This window comes from Stegostoma tigrinum, chromosome 6, assembly GCF_030684315.1.
Source record: "Stegostoma tigrinum isolate sSteTig4 chromosome 6, sSteTig4.hap1, whole genome shotgun sequence".
Lineage (NCBI taxonomy): Eukaryota > Metazoa > Chordata > Chondrichthyes > Orectolobiformes > Stegostomatidae > Stegostoma > Stegostoma tigrinum.
Window position 1 is genome coordinate 76,319,525 of NC_081359.1, and position 14,002 is coordinate 76,333,526.

A 14,002-nucleotide genomic window follows, 5' to 3' on the forward strand; every position below is an offset into this window, starting at 1 on the left:
GGGGGTCAGCAGGAATAAATGTGGTAAGCACTGGCCTGCACAGTTTCTACTGTTAAATTTAATAATAAATTGATATTGTTTCAATAGCTGAAAGGACGACACAGTGAGAATTCGTTTCCAGAATTATTGTAAACAACCAGTCCTATTGCTGCAGTTCACTTATACCTTAAGGTACAGAACAGAATTTTCCCTTTCACTTCTAAATAACTGAAAAACTCATTTCATAAGTATACTTAACTTTCCCTTAAGCAGTTTCTTGATTTTCCAGGATCTAGTCCAAAGTGATCTTCAGCTGCCAAAAGGTTTGCTTTCAATGTGTCCCTTTACTAGCCTTCTAATTTTTAAATTCCAGACTGTCTTCCACTGTGAGGGTATCTTCCTGGTGATCCTCTCTAGTGTGAGCAACGCAAACCTTCCAACCTCATTTAAACCCTCACAACTTTGGGCATTTTGGTCAGGTAACGAGCTCGCACCCACATTCCTGTACAGCAAACCACAGAGACTACACAGTTTCTAGCTTCTCCCCCTCTTGCCAATTCTGCTAAACTGAAGGGGAGTTTCAGGGATACTTTAGAAACTCTTTCCCAGGCAAAGCCGTCTCCACTGCAAACAAAGATGATGTTGCCATTGTCTCCAAATCTGAACACCTTATCTTTTCTTTGCAAGAAACATCACACCTTTTAATTTTTAACAGACATATCAACTCAGCATTTTGCCAGGCTATCTGCAGAACACGACTCATGACTGCCTTCATTTTACTCTAAATTAAAAAGAGTTCCAAAACACAATCTTATAAATCTCATTTTTGTAACGATACTGTAGGTAAACAGACATAAATCATAAGTAAACTTCTCAACATTGCACCAGTGCCTCTGCCAATATACCTGATCTCTACCTGCATTCCTACAGTTAATTCATAGGTAAAGTATTAATACAAGTAACTAATGCTGCAGGTCCATTTGACATCATTAAATTGCTTAAGGCAATTGTAAGTAATGCCATGTTAAATTTTAAACTGACATTAGGGCACTTCTGTATCAGCATATCAGAATATTGCTGAGCTTGAAATGGGCTCCTTATAATTTAACATTTGGTTATTAAATCCTCTCAATGAGAATTCTCACATTTTTCTGATATAAAGTGTAGGTAACTAGAAATAATTTTTGGAACACAGTCCAGAAAATTCCATTAATAGCCATCTGCTAATCCCAACTTTTAGGAAGCATGAGGGAATACATTTATATTTTTCCTTTATACATCATTTATATTCGTAGGAACACTGAAGACACACCAGAGAAATATTGAAAGACACAATGGAAATTTGTCAAAAATATTACATAGAATTACTTGGAAATATCCGCTTGTGCATCAAAACACACTCCAAATTTTATTTTTATGAGGCAAATTATTTCGGCATGATAAGGTAATTTAGGTTTACTTTGAACAGAGACTGTTAACTTTGACAGTCATAGAGATGTACTGCACAGAAAGAGACCCTTCAGTCCAACTCATCCATGCCGACCAATATTCCAAAACACCAAAATTGGTGGTGCAGTGGACAGTCTAGAAGGTTACCTCAGAATGCAACGGGACCTTGGACACATGGACCAATGGGCCGAGGAGTGGCAGATGGAGTTAGATTTAGATAAATGAGAAGTGCTGCATTTTGGTAAGGAAAATCAGGGCAGGACTTATACAGTTAAAAGGTAAGGTCCAGCAGAGTGCAGGTTCATCACTCACAGATTAATTTAGAATATCTGGTCAGCATGGACAAGTTGGACCAAAGGGTCTATTTTCCATGCTGTAAATCGCTATGACTCTAATTTAGTCACATTTGCCAGCATTTGGCCCATATACCCTTTAAACCCTTCTTATTCATATACTCATCCAGATGCCTTTTGTTATTATATCAGCCTCCAACATCTTGTTTGGCAGTTCATTCCATACAAGCACCACCCTCTGCGTGAAATAGTCACCCCTTAGATCCCCTTTAAATCCTTCCCCTCTGACCTTAAATCTTTGTCCTCTAGTTTTGGACTCCACTACCCTGGGGGGAGAAAACCATAGCTATTCACCTTATCTATGTCCCTCACGATTTTATAAACCTCGAAACAGTCACCCCCTAGCTTCCAACACTTCACGGAAAATAGCCCCAGCCTATTCAACCTCTCCCTACAGCTCAAACCCTTCAACCCTGGCAAAATCTTTGTAAATCTTTTCTCAACCCTTTCAAGTTTCATAATATCTTTACTAAAGCAGGAGACCGGAACTGAACAAAGTATTCCAAAAAAGGCCTAACAATGTCCTGTACAGCCACAGCAAGACAAACCAATTCCTATATTCAATGCAATGACCATTAAAGGCACGCATACCAAACACCTCCTTCACTCCCCTGTCTACCCACGACTGCACTTTCAAGGAACTGCACACTCCAAGGTGTCTTTGTTCAGCAACACTTCCCAGGACTTTGCCAATAAATGTATAAGTCCTGCCCTGATTTGCCCTACCAAAATGCAGCACTTCACATTTATCTAAATCTAACTCAATCTGCCACTCCTCAGCCCATTGGCCCATGTGTTCAAGGTCCCATTGCGTTGAGATAACCTTCTAGACTGTCCACTAGACCAGCAACTTTGGTATCATCTGCAAACTTACTAAGCATACTTGCTACATTCATATTGAAATCAATCATAAAAACAACAAAAGGCAGTGGACCCAACAGTGATCATTGTGGCACACCGCTGGTCACAGGCCTCCAGTCTGATTCCACCTTTTGATTCCTACCTTTGAGCCAATTTTGTATCCAAATAACTAGTTCTCCCTGTATTGCATGTGATCTAATTTTGCTAACCAGGCTACCATGCAGAACCTTACGGAATGCCTTACTGAAGTAATGCAACCAAAACTCCTCCTAGTTCTGAAATTAGAATAAATTTACATAAAGGTTTCTCTTGTGGCCATAAATGATATAAAAGAAAATATGATCTGAGAGCTGTACTAAACTAGGAAAAAAATTGCTCTTTTCCAAACCCATTCAACTAAAATTTCACCAAGAAACAAATAAGTTAACTCCAAATAAAACCCTACTGTAGGCTTGTTTCACTGGGCATTCAGCCTTTGACCTGCACAGCGCTATGGTACACAACATAGATCTTGCGCAATGCCAATTACTTCAGCTTCCAATTCCTTGGAAACAAAGCAGATTGAAACATTACACCCTGCATACTGTTTATTGATAAGTTGTAAGGCTCCAACGTAGAAAATGCAATTACTGATTTCTAAGAGCTTTTAGCTAGCCATCTACACAAAGAAAAGAATTAATGCTGCACTTTTTAAAATGCTACATAAAGCTTAAAAGGCTTTGAAGGGGAAAATTGATGAATATTAAAAATTAAACTAATAAAGCACATTAATTTTGTTCCATGTGGTAACTTCAACCCTGCAAAAATCTCTCCAACGGGGAATGACTCTGCATAATCTTCAAGCACACTGTCTGCCTTGCAGTACTTTACAGAATTAATATTTTTCCTGTTGTTAGCTAAAGTAGGATATTCAAATGTAGAATGCGTTACATTCAAGTTCACATATATTTTTATTCATGGACAACTAGGTGGCAATCAAAAGCTGAGCTATTAATGTGTTTTCCTTCTGATAAAGGACTTGGAAACCAATTTTAAAATCTCATCTGCCATCTGAAGTGAGGTAGTCAGCTCAGCATTGAAAGTAAACCAACTTCCAACAGTTCCTGATCCACAAAATTCAAACACTTCAGATATTTAATTTACCACTTCAAGTTTCACAACAATTTTTTAGCCCATATTTTTGCTCTCAATCTTCTGCTCTCTGCCTTAGTATGCCAATTGGTGCTGGGCTATCTTGAGATTGCAATTATCTTCCATCACGTTTCAATCTTCTACTCATCATATTTCAACCTAAACAGTGAATACTGGCAGGTTATGTTGCCATAACATCCCATATCCAAACCTGGTCATTTGATATTAACACACATTCACATATTTTGGATAGACTTGATAACTAAGCAATCATACCCAAGCTGGAGGAACATCATCTCATTTTCTACTTTCAGGACTCAGTATTTGAGATAAAAAAATTTCAGAATACGAATACAGTTGCCCATTTTGATTACACCATTTTTCTCCACCAATGCCTTATTTGCAAGAGTCTGCTCTCATCCGACCTGACCTATTTTCCATTCTTATCTCTTAGTCGCACTATTGCACCTCAGATCAGGCATCCGTTATCGGTACATCCAAAAACCAAAAAGACGCAAATACTAAAGATGTTTTTGGTAGTGGAACTAAACAAATCTGTAAACACACTGAGTCATGGCCCAAACAGAGCCATCAACAAAGTTTTGTTGCCCAAAGGGCCAAATTCTGCACATCTGGCAGGCCTGTTCAATTCTTTCGGAAAAATATTTTGCTTTTAGATCCATTAGGAAAAAAAATTCACATAACTCTAAAAAGGAACCAAATAGACTACAGTGATCCCCAAAACTGAAAATACCCTTGATCTGAAAACCAGTTTTTAGATAAAGGATTCCCAACCTGCACCATTAACTCCCTTAGCCTTTTACTCTGGACACCTACTACAGCTGTTTCACTCACTTCTCCCCTCACTTGGTCAACAGTATAAATCTGATCACTTTGCCAAACATTACCAGTTCTGAAGAAATCATATCAGTCTTTAAGCATTAATTTTGTTTCACCCTCCACAAATGCTGCCACACCAGAGTTTCTCCAGCATTGTGTTTTGGATCAAAAATTATGGATTGACAGCTTGTCTCATAGTATATTGTTGTAATTTCCCTACCCAAAGTTGTATGGTCAAGAAAGCACCAATATACACATCAGTGCTAGGCATTTAACTATTTTAAAATCAAAAAAGGAAACTACTGTCTGGCCCACCATAGTACAGCATATCCACCTCCTACCTCCATCTCTGCAAGCAGAAAGTTAAGATTGGAATCACTAATGCACAATCCGAAAGGGTGTTGGAATCAGATTCCAGTCGGAACTTTTGAAAGGCATAGTTTAATATACACATGAAGGTGAATAATTTTGGGCTATTTTTCAAGGTTTGGGGAACAAAAAGGAGTAATGAGCCGAATGGCTTCTTTTTGTGCTCAGATTATGTAAGGTACTAGGTTTGGCTTTAGTGATCAGAGTAAAAGACAAAAAAAAACACCCCTGGTTCCTTAAACATGAATGACAAATTCCTTCCAAGAGTACAAAAACAAAAGGTGCAGATACTAGTATTCATGCTAAATATTTTGCCAAAATCATCAATAGAAGGAATTCTGACTAGTGTTTTGCCCCATATGTTTTTTCTACTCAAAGTCTGCTTTATTAAAATTCAATTTCTTCATAATTTTTATTTTTTGCACTATCATATCATTGCGAAAATGAACAACTTTCCTGAATAGTTGGTCTCAAACAAGTTCTCAGTTCAAATTTGGCTTATTACATCCCACTTCATTTGCCAACATTCCAAAAACACTATCTCGCGGGTTCACTAGCCTGCAGTTTACAGAAAGATTAGAAATCACATGACACCAGGCTATAGTCCAGCAGGTTTATTTGAAAACACAAGCTTTCACAGCCTCACTCCTTCTGGTGTTAGACTAATAACCTGTTGGAATATAACCTAATGTTAAGATATTTCTGATCTTGTCCACCCCAGTCCAACACTGGCACCTCTAGATTACAGAAAGATTATTCAAGGAGTAAGATACAGGAGCAGGATTAGGCCATTCAGCCCGTTGAATCTGTTCTGCCATTTGATCACAGGTGATATGTTTCTCAACTCCATTCTCCTGCCTTCTCTCCTTAAGCTTTGATCCCCTTACTAATCAAGAACCTATTTATCTACCCTAAAAAGGTATTCAGTGACATGGCACCCACAGCCTTCTGCAGCCAAGAATTCCCCAGATTCACAACCCCCAAGCTAAAGAAGTTCCTCAACTCAGTTCGAAACGTCATCCCTTCACCTCAATCTCTGCTGTCAGGTCCTAGTGTCTCCAACTAGCAGAAAAATCTTCTACGTGTCCTCTCTATCCAGACCTCTCAGTATTCTGCATGTATGTTTACATTTGTACATATTTTCCTCCAAACAAATCCTAGTCTTATGACAGGATAACAAAAATTCCCCAATATTACAAACAAACTTTTCTCCAACTAATCTTTATGGTGTAGTCACACACACACACACACACACACACACACACCCATGCCAATTTTACCATGTGGTAATCGACGACATATTCCTACCATTAACTTTTTTTCCTTTATAAATACTGAGAAAACATTTGTGCCAATTGCTCCTTTACATTCAGATAATGCACTTTTGTTCACGGATTATCATACAGAGTTTTGTTTTTGCTATATAAATAATCTGGTCATATTCAAGGTGTTGTAGCAATGTACAATTCTCACCAATATGAACAGGCATTCACCATACAAATAATTTAAAACCAATATTTTGCTATTCTTATCTTAATAGAGAAAACGTTGTGCTGATTGTTGGTGTACTGAAAGGACATTGTTTTATGGATACCTGATAGCTTACTATGGATTATAATATCAATAAACTTTCACTTGACATGTTTTCAAGCACATGAATTGTTCACTAAACGGCACCGTACAATTGTATACAAGCGTCACGGCTTCATCAAATTTATGGATTCACCAATTTTCAAAACTGTTACTTCAGCAAAACAGTTCACTAAATAAGAGATTGGCAAGAAATTAAAGCGCAACTCAAAAGCAAATTTATTGAGACATGTCATTTTTGGCAGAAGTATTGAAGGGGTATTTACAAGAATACGAATAGCTGAATCAGAACAGAGGACAGCAAACAGCCCACATTTCTTTCCAGAGTTTCTAGAAGAAGTGAAGCAAAAGTTTTCAGCCAAAGATGAAGCAGCAGCAGGCAGAGCAGTCAAGTTTGATTTTGATGCAGCAAAATAAAACCATCTTACTTGTATTGTAAGAAGATCCACTATTTCCTCTGAGCGATTATTCCCATAAATACTGGCCCCACCAATTATGGAGATTGGCCTCCTTTTCTGATTTCTGTGGAGCTGAATACTGACACATTTCTCTGGTTGGGAGTCAACAATGGTGACTTCATTCTCTGTAGTGTCAATTTTTTGAGATTGAATAGGCAAACCATTCTCTGGGATAGAAAACTTCCTGCAAGCGAATTGGCCATAATCTGAAAGAGGTCGTTGTTGTTGCCTGCTTTTCCAGGAGTTCCACCTATTTTGCCCAACCTTTTGTCCATCAGCCTTTTCGTCTTCTGTGGAAGGGAGCTGATTCGTCCATTGGTCGTCAGAAGACACCTTTCAAATATGAACACTGAGTATCATCATTTTTATTCGCATTACTTCTTTCAGAGTTACAATTTCTATGTTTCCAAACATCAGTCTATTGATACTAGTAATAAAGCAATTTTTTTTGCATGTACATACATTTCAATGCTAAACTCTTGAAATGGTTAAAAACAGACATTGCACATAAAAGACATTAAAGAGGTTTACAAATCTAAGAAAATGTACATTGTAGGTTCCACCATTATCATACAATAAGTAGTGGTGGGAACCCTTATAGATTCTGAACACCTTAATTTGGTTGAGTCAGAGCTAAATGCAGCACTCCTACAACTCAATGAAATTAGATGAGCCACAGTAATTATTGGGTCTGGGAGTTTACCGCATTGGTATCACTCAGAGGCAAAACCCCAGCTTTCAAGTGTTTCACTAAAGAATTACATACAGGTTAAAAAAAAGGGATAGTTACTTGTTAAATTTAACTTTAAAAATAAATATTACTCAATATGTTAGAAGCCTCTTAACAGTTATTAACTGTGAACATCTATTGAGGCTGAGGAAAAAAGATTTTTTTTACATCCTTTAAATCACTTCAATTAAACTCACTTCTTTTAAATTCAGTTATTAACTAGTGATTGCAGAGGATGTAGAAGGAAAGAAAACTGAATAAAACACTAAAACCAACTTATTTACTAAAATAAAATAAAGAACTATGAATGCTGGAAATCAAACAGAAACAAATTGCTCAAGAAACTCAGCAAGTCTGACAGCTCCTTTTGAGAGAAAGCAGTTTGATACTTTGTAAATGAAAGCATCTGCTTTCTCCTGAATTTCTGAAGAAGGATCCTGACCCAAAACGTCAACTTTCCTTCTCCTCTGATGCTGCCTGACCCACTGTGTTCCTCCAGTTCCACACTGAGTTCTCTCTGCTTTCTCCTCACAGATGATTCCAGACCTGCTGAGTTTCTCCAGCAATTTCTATTAGTGCTTCAACCTTATTTATCGTGGTGCTTACCTCATGGTCAGACAGAGTTATCGGCGTCCTGCACATGCACTGAAATACTATACAATACTTATTAACAGTAGTCATTTGGATGCCTAATATTTTATTTTTTAAAAAAATACTAAAACACATCAGCCTTCTGGCAATCTTCAGCTACACTGAGCCGGGGTTTGAACATTATGACTCACCACGCTGATTCCATTACTGTACTTTTACCTCTGCACTGTTCAAGGCTTTAAAGTCAGATATCTACTGCACACTGATAACAGTGCATGAGCTACACCGCATCATGCGGATCAAAATACGAATGTAAAGATTTGCAGCAGACCACCTCTTGTAATTGGTGAACGATTGCAAATTAGAGCCCAAGACACACAACATCTCTCTAGCGTGTAATATAACTCCACAATTCATCCTCAACGTAATGGCGGATATAATTTATTATTTATCATTTGTGGCTTATCACATCCCAGTTAGCAGAAGCAATAAGATTCAATGAAGTCTAATCATTATTTGTAATCACTGATAATTTGCAAATGAAATTTAGTCAAATATATAAAAATAAGCATATTGCACATAATGACAGTGAGTAAATTAAAATATTCAAGTGTTCAGATTTTACCTCTAAAGAGAACTGCCAACAGCATTGCCACACACCCCTCACCTCTCCAGCTGATGAATAAAAGTTTTGCTTATGTCATGAAATTTACAGCAGGTTAACCCAAGTCTCCGAGACACAAATTCATTCTCCCAATGAAATGTCCACTTATTAATATTCTGAACAATAAGATGTAGAAGGGAATGGCAGATTTTGTTTTCTACTCAGCACTTCCATACAAATTTGCATAACTACATTAACCACAAATTCCTGTTGATCCCAAGAAATCTAAATCCAGTTTTGAAATTGCTAAGTTAGTATCAGTCAACCCATAAAGATTGGCCTGGACCTACCCCAATCTCTCCTAGAGATTAGAAATAAAAATACTTCCCAAAGCTTGGTCACTCCAATAGTTAAATCCAATGTCACAGACAATCCTTAATCCTCTAGCAAACAAACACTGTTTGGCAGGAAATAGGACTGTTGAGCAATGTGAGCAGTGGCTTGCTCCAGCATTAAGTTTCAGATTTTGGGACAGGAAAGAGAAGTTCTCTAATTCCTTAGGTTTTGTGCTACTGACCTTTTGCAGATGCAATAGGTTTAATTTTGTATGCCCATTTAACAGCATTGGGCAGTGCTGTTATCTTGGATTAGGTCTATAAAGATGCTTCTGCAGATCATTTCAATTGAGGTTAAGTTTTTGAGGGATAAGTACCATTATTCTGCTCATAGTCAACATTACTCAACTTCACAACAAATCACAGGCAAAGTGCAGTCACTTCATAATCTGTCTTGCCACAAGACAATATATGTTTATATTCCTGCGTAATGATCCTTCCTTCGGACTTAAAAGCTCTTAAGTGTGTTCTACTTCATGCTTCTGTATATACCTGCACAGAAACTAGAGAACCTAGGCTTAAGGTGAGAGGAGCAAGATACCAAAAAGTCCAGAGGGGCAATTCTTTCACACGGAGGGTGGTGAGTGTCCGGAACGAGCTGCCAGAGGTAGTGGTGGAAGAGAGCACAATTTTGCCATTTTAGAAATATTTAGATGGCTACATGGATGGGATAGGTATGAAGGAATATGGACCAAACACAAGCAAATGGGATTAGTTTAATTGTGAAAACTAGGTGGCATAGGCAAGTTGGGCCAAAGGGCATACTTCCATGCTGCGGACATCGAATGTCTCTTAAAAAAAACTCAAGTTGACAGAATTGGGATACAAGGAAATTACTGCAACAGAGTTAACGTTTCAGGTCGAGTGACCCTTCCTCAAAACTCCCAGTTTTGAGAAAACATTTCGGTTTGACTCTGATTTCTCTCCACAGCTGCTGCCAGACTCACCCAGTTTTCCACCAATTTCTAATTTTGTTTCTAATTAAAACATCCGCAGTTCTTTCAGCTTTTTATTAAGGAAATCACTGGGGTAGAAATTCTTGTGATTGATAGCTCCTCCACATTTGCACAATTCTTTGTGAAAATGCTATGAAAGATCACCAGAAAAAAAACATTATTACAACATCAGTGCACAGAGAAAATTGAGATAATAGAGTGTAAGGTTCATGTGCAGGTGACATGAAACCTGGAAGGAGGTTTTCTTGTTTGAATAAATTAATCGCAGACATTGTTGCATGGTGATCACGTGATCAAACATGAAGCCTTCCAAATAAATTCGCCATTTCAAGTAGAATTTATATTGAATAATATAAATCAGGAAGGCTGCAACACTGATCTATGCTCTCAAGTCACTAAACACAATCAGAATACTAGAATGAACAACATAACTGGTCTTTAGATTTCTGAATAAAGATGGAAATTAAGAAAATATAAACAAAATTAAGTCCTAATTGCTTAATCACTGACTCCTACTGGCAAATGCACATGAACATCAGACAAATAAGGCCAGATTGGATCTCAGTTGTGAGGTTTAAGAGTCAAGCATCTTGTTGATATTCTTAGAGGTTGCACAACTGCTTATGATGCAATGACAGATGGCAAACATCTGTTGAAACCTGCTGTTGCACATAAGTCCATCTTTTCAACACCACGCAATATTGAAAAATAAGGCAATGCATTTTATTCTCAACATCCTACTTCAACTGGGGCAACAAAACAATTAGTTCTGGAGTGTTCTATAATCAGTGTTATTAACACACATTGTAGTGTAAAGCAAATAAGAATTGGGTCCACTAATATTAACTTCCCTCTCTTCATAATAGATTTCCCTATCAACACTGGACAATTTATTCAAACAAGAAAACCTCTTCCAAGTTTCATGTTACCTGCACATGAACCTTACACTCTTATCTCAATTTTCTCTGAATACTGATGTTAAACCATGACAGAAATATGCTTTGAATGATAGTGATGGCTGGGAACTGACTGCAGTACGCAGTAACAAGGCACTTGATCAACATTTCTCACAAATTTTTCAACTTAAAAAATAGAAGAATGTTCAACTCTTCCCAGTTATCTAGATAATCACTGAAAAAGACTGAATAAGCATCATTCTCTTTGGTCAAGAATAGTTCTGAACAAGTCACTGAAAACAGTGTATCTAGGACTGCCCTGGATCCACAGAAGTAAATAATCATAGGTTGAAAAGGCTGTGATTTTGTGAGAAAACACTTTGTATTACCATGGAGCATTGAAAAACTAAAGATATACATTTTAAGTTCATAATTTCAGACTTAATACTATACAGTACATAATTTAAGTGATAAATAAAGCAGGGGTGGCAAGTTCAGCCAAGTGAAGTTTAACAGAACTGGTCTTATCACAATAGCTTTATGACCATAATTAATCATTGCCACCCAACTACCTGTTCAAAATAATAATAAGCATTGATATGTGATGGCTACAGTGAGTTTTGTTTGTTTACACTGGTGATTATCATCTTGACTTTGTAATGAAATACAGAATATAAACTGCTTATCGTAAAGAACATGACATACAGTAAGAATTACGGTAACAATTGATTTCTGATACTTGAAGTCTATAAACTTTTCATACTCCTGTAAAAACTCTCTCATAAAATTGACTGTTTACAGGATTATTGTTCTACGTACAGCAATACCCTGTAAATCCCAAGACTCTCCGCAAGGATTTACCAAACTAATTCCTGCGATGGCAGGCCGATTATATGAGCAGACATTGAGTCAGTTAGGATTGTCGTCACTGAAATTTAGAAGAATGAAGGCAGAATTTCACAGAAATCTACGAAATTCCAACAGGATAGACAAGTTAGATACACAAAGAATGTCCTAATGGTGAGGGGAGTCCAAAACCAGGGATCAAAGTCCTAAAACATTTACCCCTGTCCTTAAACTGAGATCAGGAGAAATTTCTGCGTCCAGAGAGTGATGAGCCCATAGAATTCAATACTACAGAGAGTGGTTCAGGCCAAAATAGTGTGTTTTCAAGAAGGACATAGCTATAGCTCGCATGTCTAAAGGGATCAAGGCATATGGAGGGGGAAGATGGGTGGGATAACAGTACCGAGCTTAATGATTCGGTCAGCATGGTATCACAGTGGTTAGCATAGCTGCTTCACAGCGCCAGGGACCTGGGTTTGATTCCAGCCTCGGGCGACTGTCTGTGTGGAGTTTGCACATTCTCCCAGTGTCTGCATGGGTTTCCTCCGGGTACTCCGGTTCCCTCCCACAGTTCAAAGACGTGCAGGTTAGGTGGATTGGCCATGCCCAATTGCACTTAGTGTTCAGTGATGTGAAGATTCGGTGGGTATAGGGGATGGGTCTGGGTGGGATGGTCTGAGGTTCAGTGTGGACTTGTTGGGCCAACGGGCCTGTTTCCATAGAATTCCAAAGGGATTCTATGATTCTATTAGCCACAATCATATTGAAATGTTGGACCAGGCTCAACACATATGCACTTACACAATTTGTTCAAAAAGACGAGCAATCAAGAATCCCAAAGGAATTTCCCTCTCCCTAGCCCAAGTTTCAAGCCTGGAATCTTTTAGGCTTTATGATTCAGCTGATGGTGTGCATACATATCAGGAAAAAACAGCTGTAGATATCAATCTCTGCCAGGTGGTAATTCAACAGTGCCAGCTGCAGGAAGAAAACACTGGCCAAAGGTAGACTGATGAATTTCCTTTCCACCAGGTTCTCTTTTCTGCTATCCAACAACTGCTTTCCCCCTTTGCTTTTTCCATGTCATCCCTGACTGCTCATCTCCAGGCACGTGAAGTCTTCTCATCCAGTGACTCCAACTCGCCTAAAGTCTCAGTTTCTATCATCCTTGTATTGCATGTGCAGGTGAAGCAAACATACTTCTGAGCATATTTTTGGAATTCAGCTGATGCTCACTGAACTTGCATGATCTAGCTATTGGACTTGACACTTACTCAAGAGGGCATGTATGCAGAGGAAGATGCCTATATACAAGTGCACTTCCATTTAAGCATTTTGTCATGCCAGAAGATGCTCAATGTTTATTTGAGGCAAGAGATGGAAGCTGTTCATCTGCTTTTCATAGCTTGCATAAATTGTTCATGCCTTGCTTCTTTAAAAGAGGGTGTTGATAAGTGAAGCCTGGAACATATGGAGCTTTGTATTTTCTGTTAGCTTGTGTTTGCTTCATATTTGACAACTCAACTTCAATATGCTAGCTGTCCTAGTGCTGATTTAGAAAAGCAAGGGACGTGTTGTTGGCAATTGCTAATCCAATTTAGTTGCATCTCCAGAATAGGTTGTCAATGTTGATGCAAAGTGAATTTTCTCAATCCTTGCCTAAAACTTTGGCCCCCCTGGTGCTGATTGTTTGGTTGCTCGTTTTCAGCGACAGCAGCACAAGCCAGAGTGACGACAGGAAGGTAAGGCAGTTTTTGTCTCTCCCTGTATAAAAACTTACCTCATGCAGCAAGCAGCCCTCTTGTTTTCAGCGGCAGGTGTATGAAAGGAATGCAAGCCAGGAAGAAACAGATAAATTCGGGCATTGGCTAAACCCGAAACACTACTAGTGAGTTTTGAGAAGATTTGTAGCTCAGGTTGAGGTTCTGGATGTGAGTTTGCTTGCTGAGCTGGA

At 38.3% G+C, this 14,002-nt stretch overlaps 1 protein-coding gene across 10 annotated transcripts in view; it reads right to left on the minus strand.

The window, feature by feature from the left end:
- The window catches only part of spata13 (spermatogenesis associated 13), a 233,467-nt gene that overhangs the window by 69,665 nt on the left and 149,800 nt on the right, over positions 1 to 14,002 (minus strand). For 9 of the 10 annotated variants that reach the window (XM_048532925.2, XM_048532926.2, XM_048532928.2 and 6 more), the window contains one exon: positions 7,001 to 7,363. The exons of the other annotated variant lie outside the window; for it this stretch is intronic. In XM_048532925.2, the coding sequence (XP_048388882.1) occupies positions 7,001 to 7,363 (363 nt within the window). The remainder of the gene's footprint in view (positions 1 to 7,000; positions 7,364 to 14,002) is intronic. 10 annotated transcript variants of the gene reach the window in all.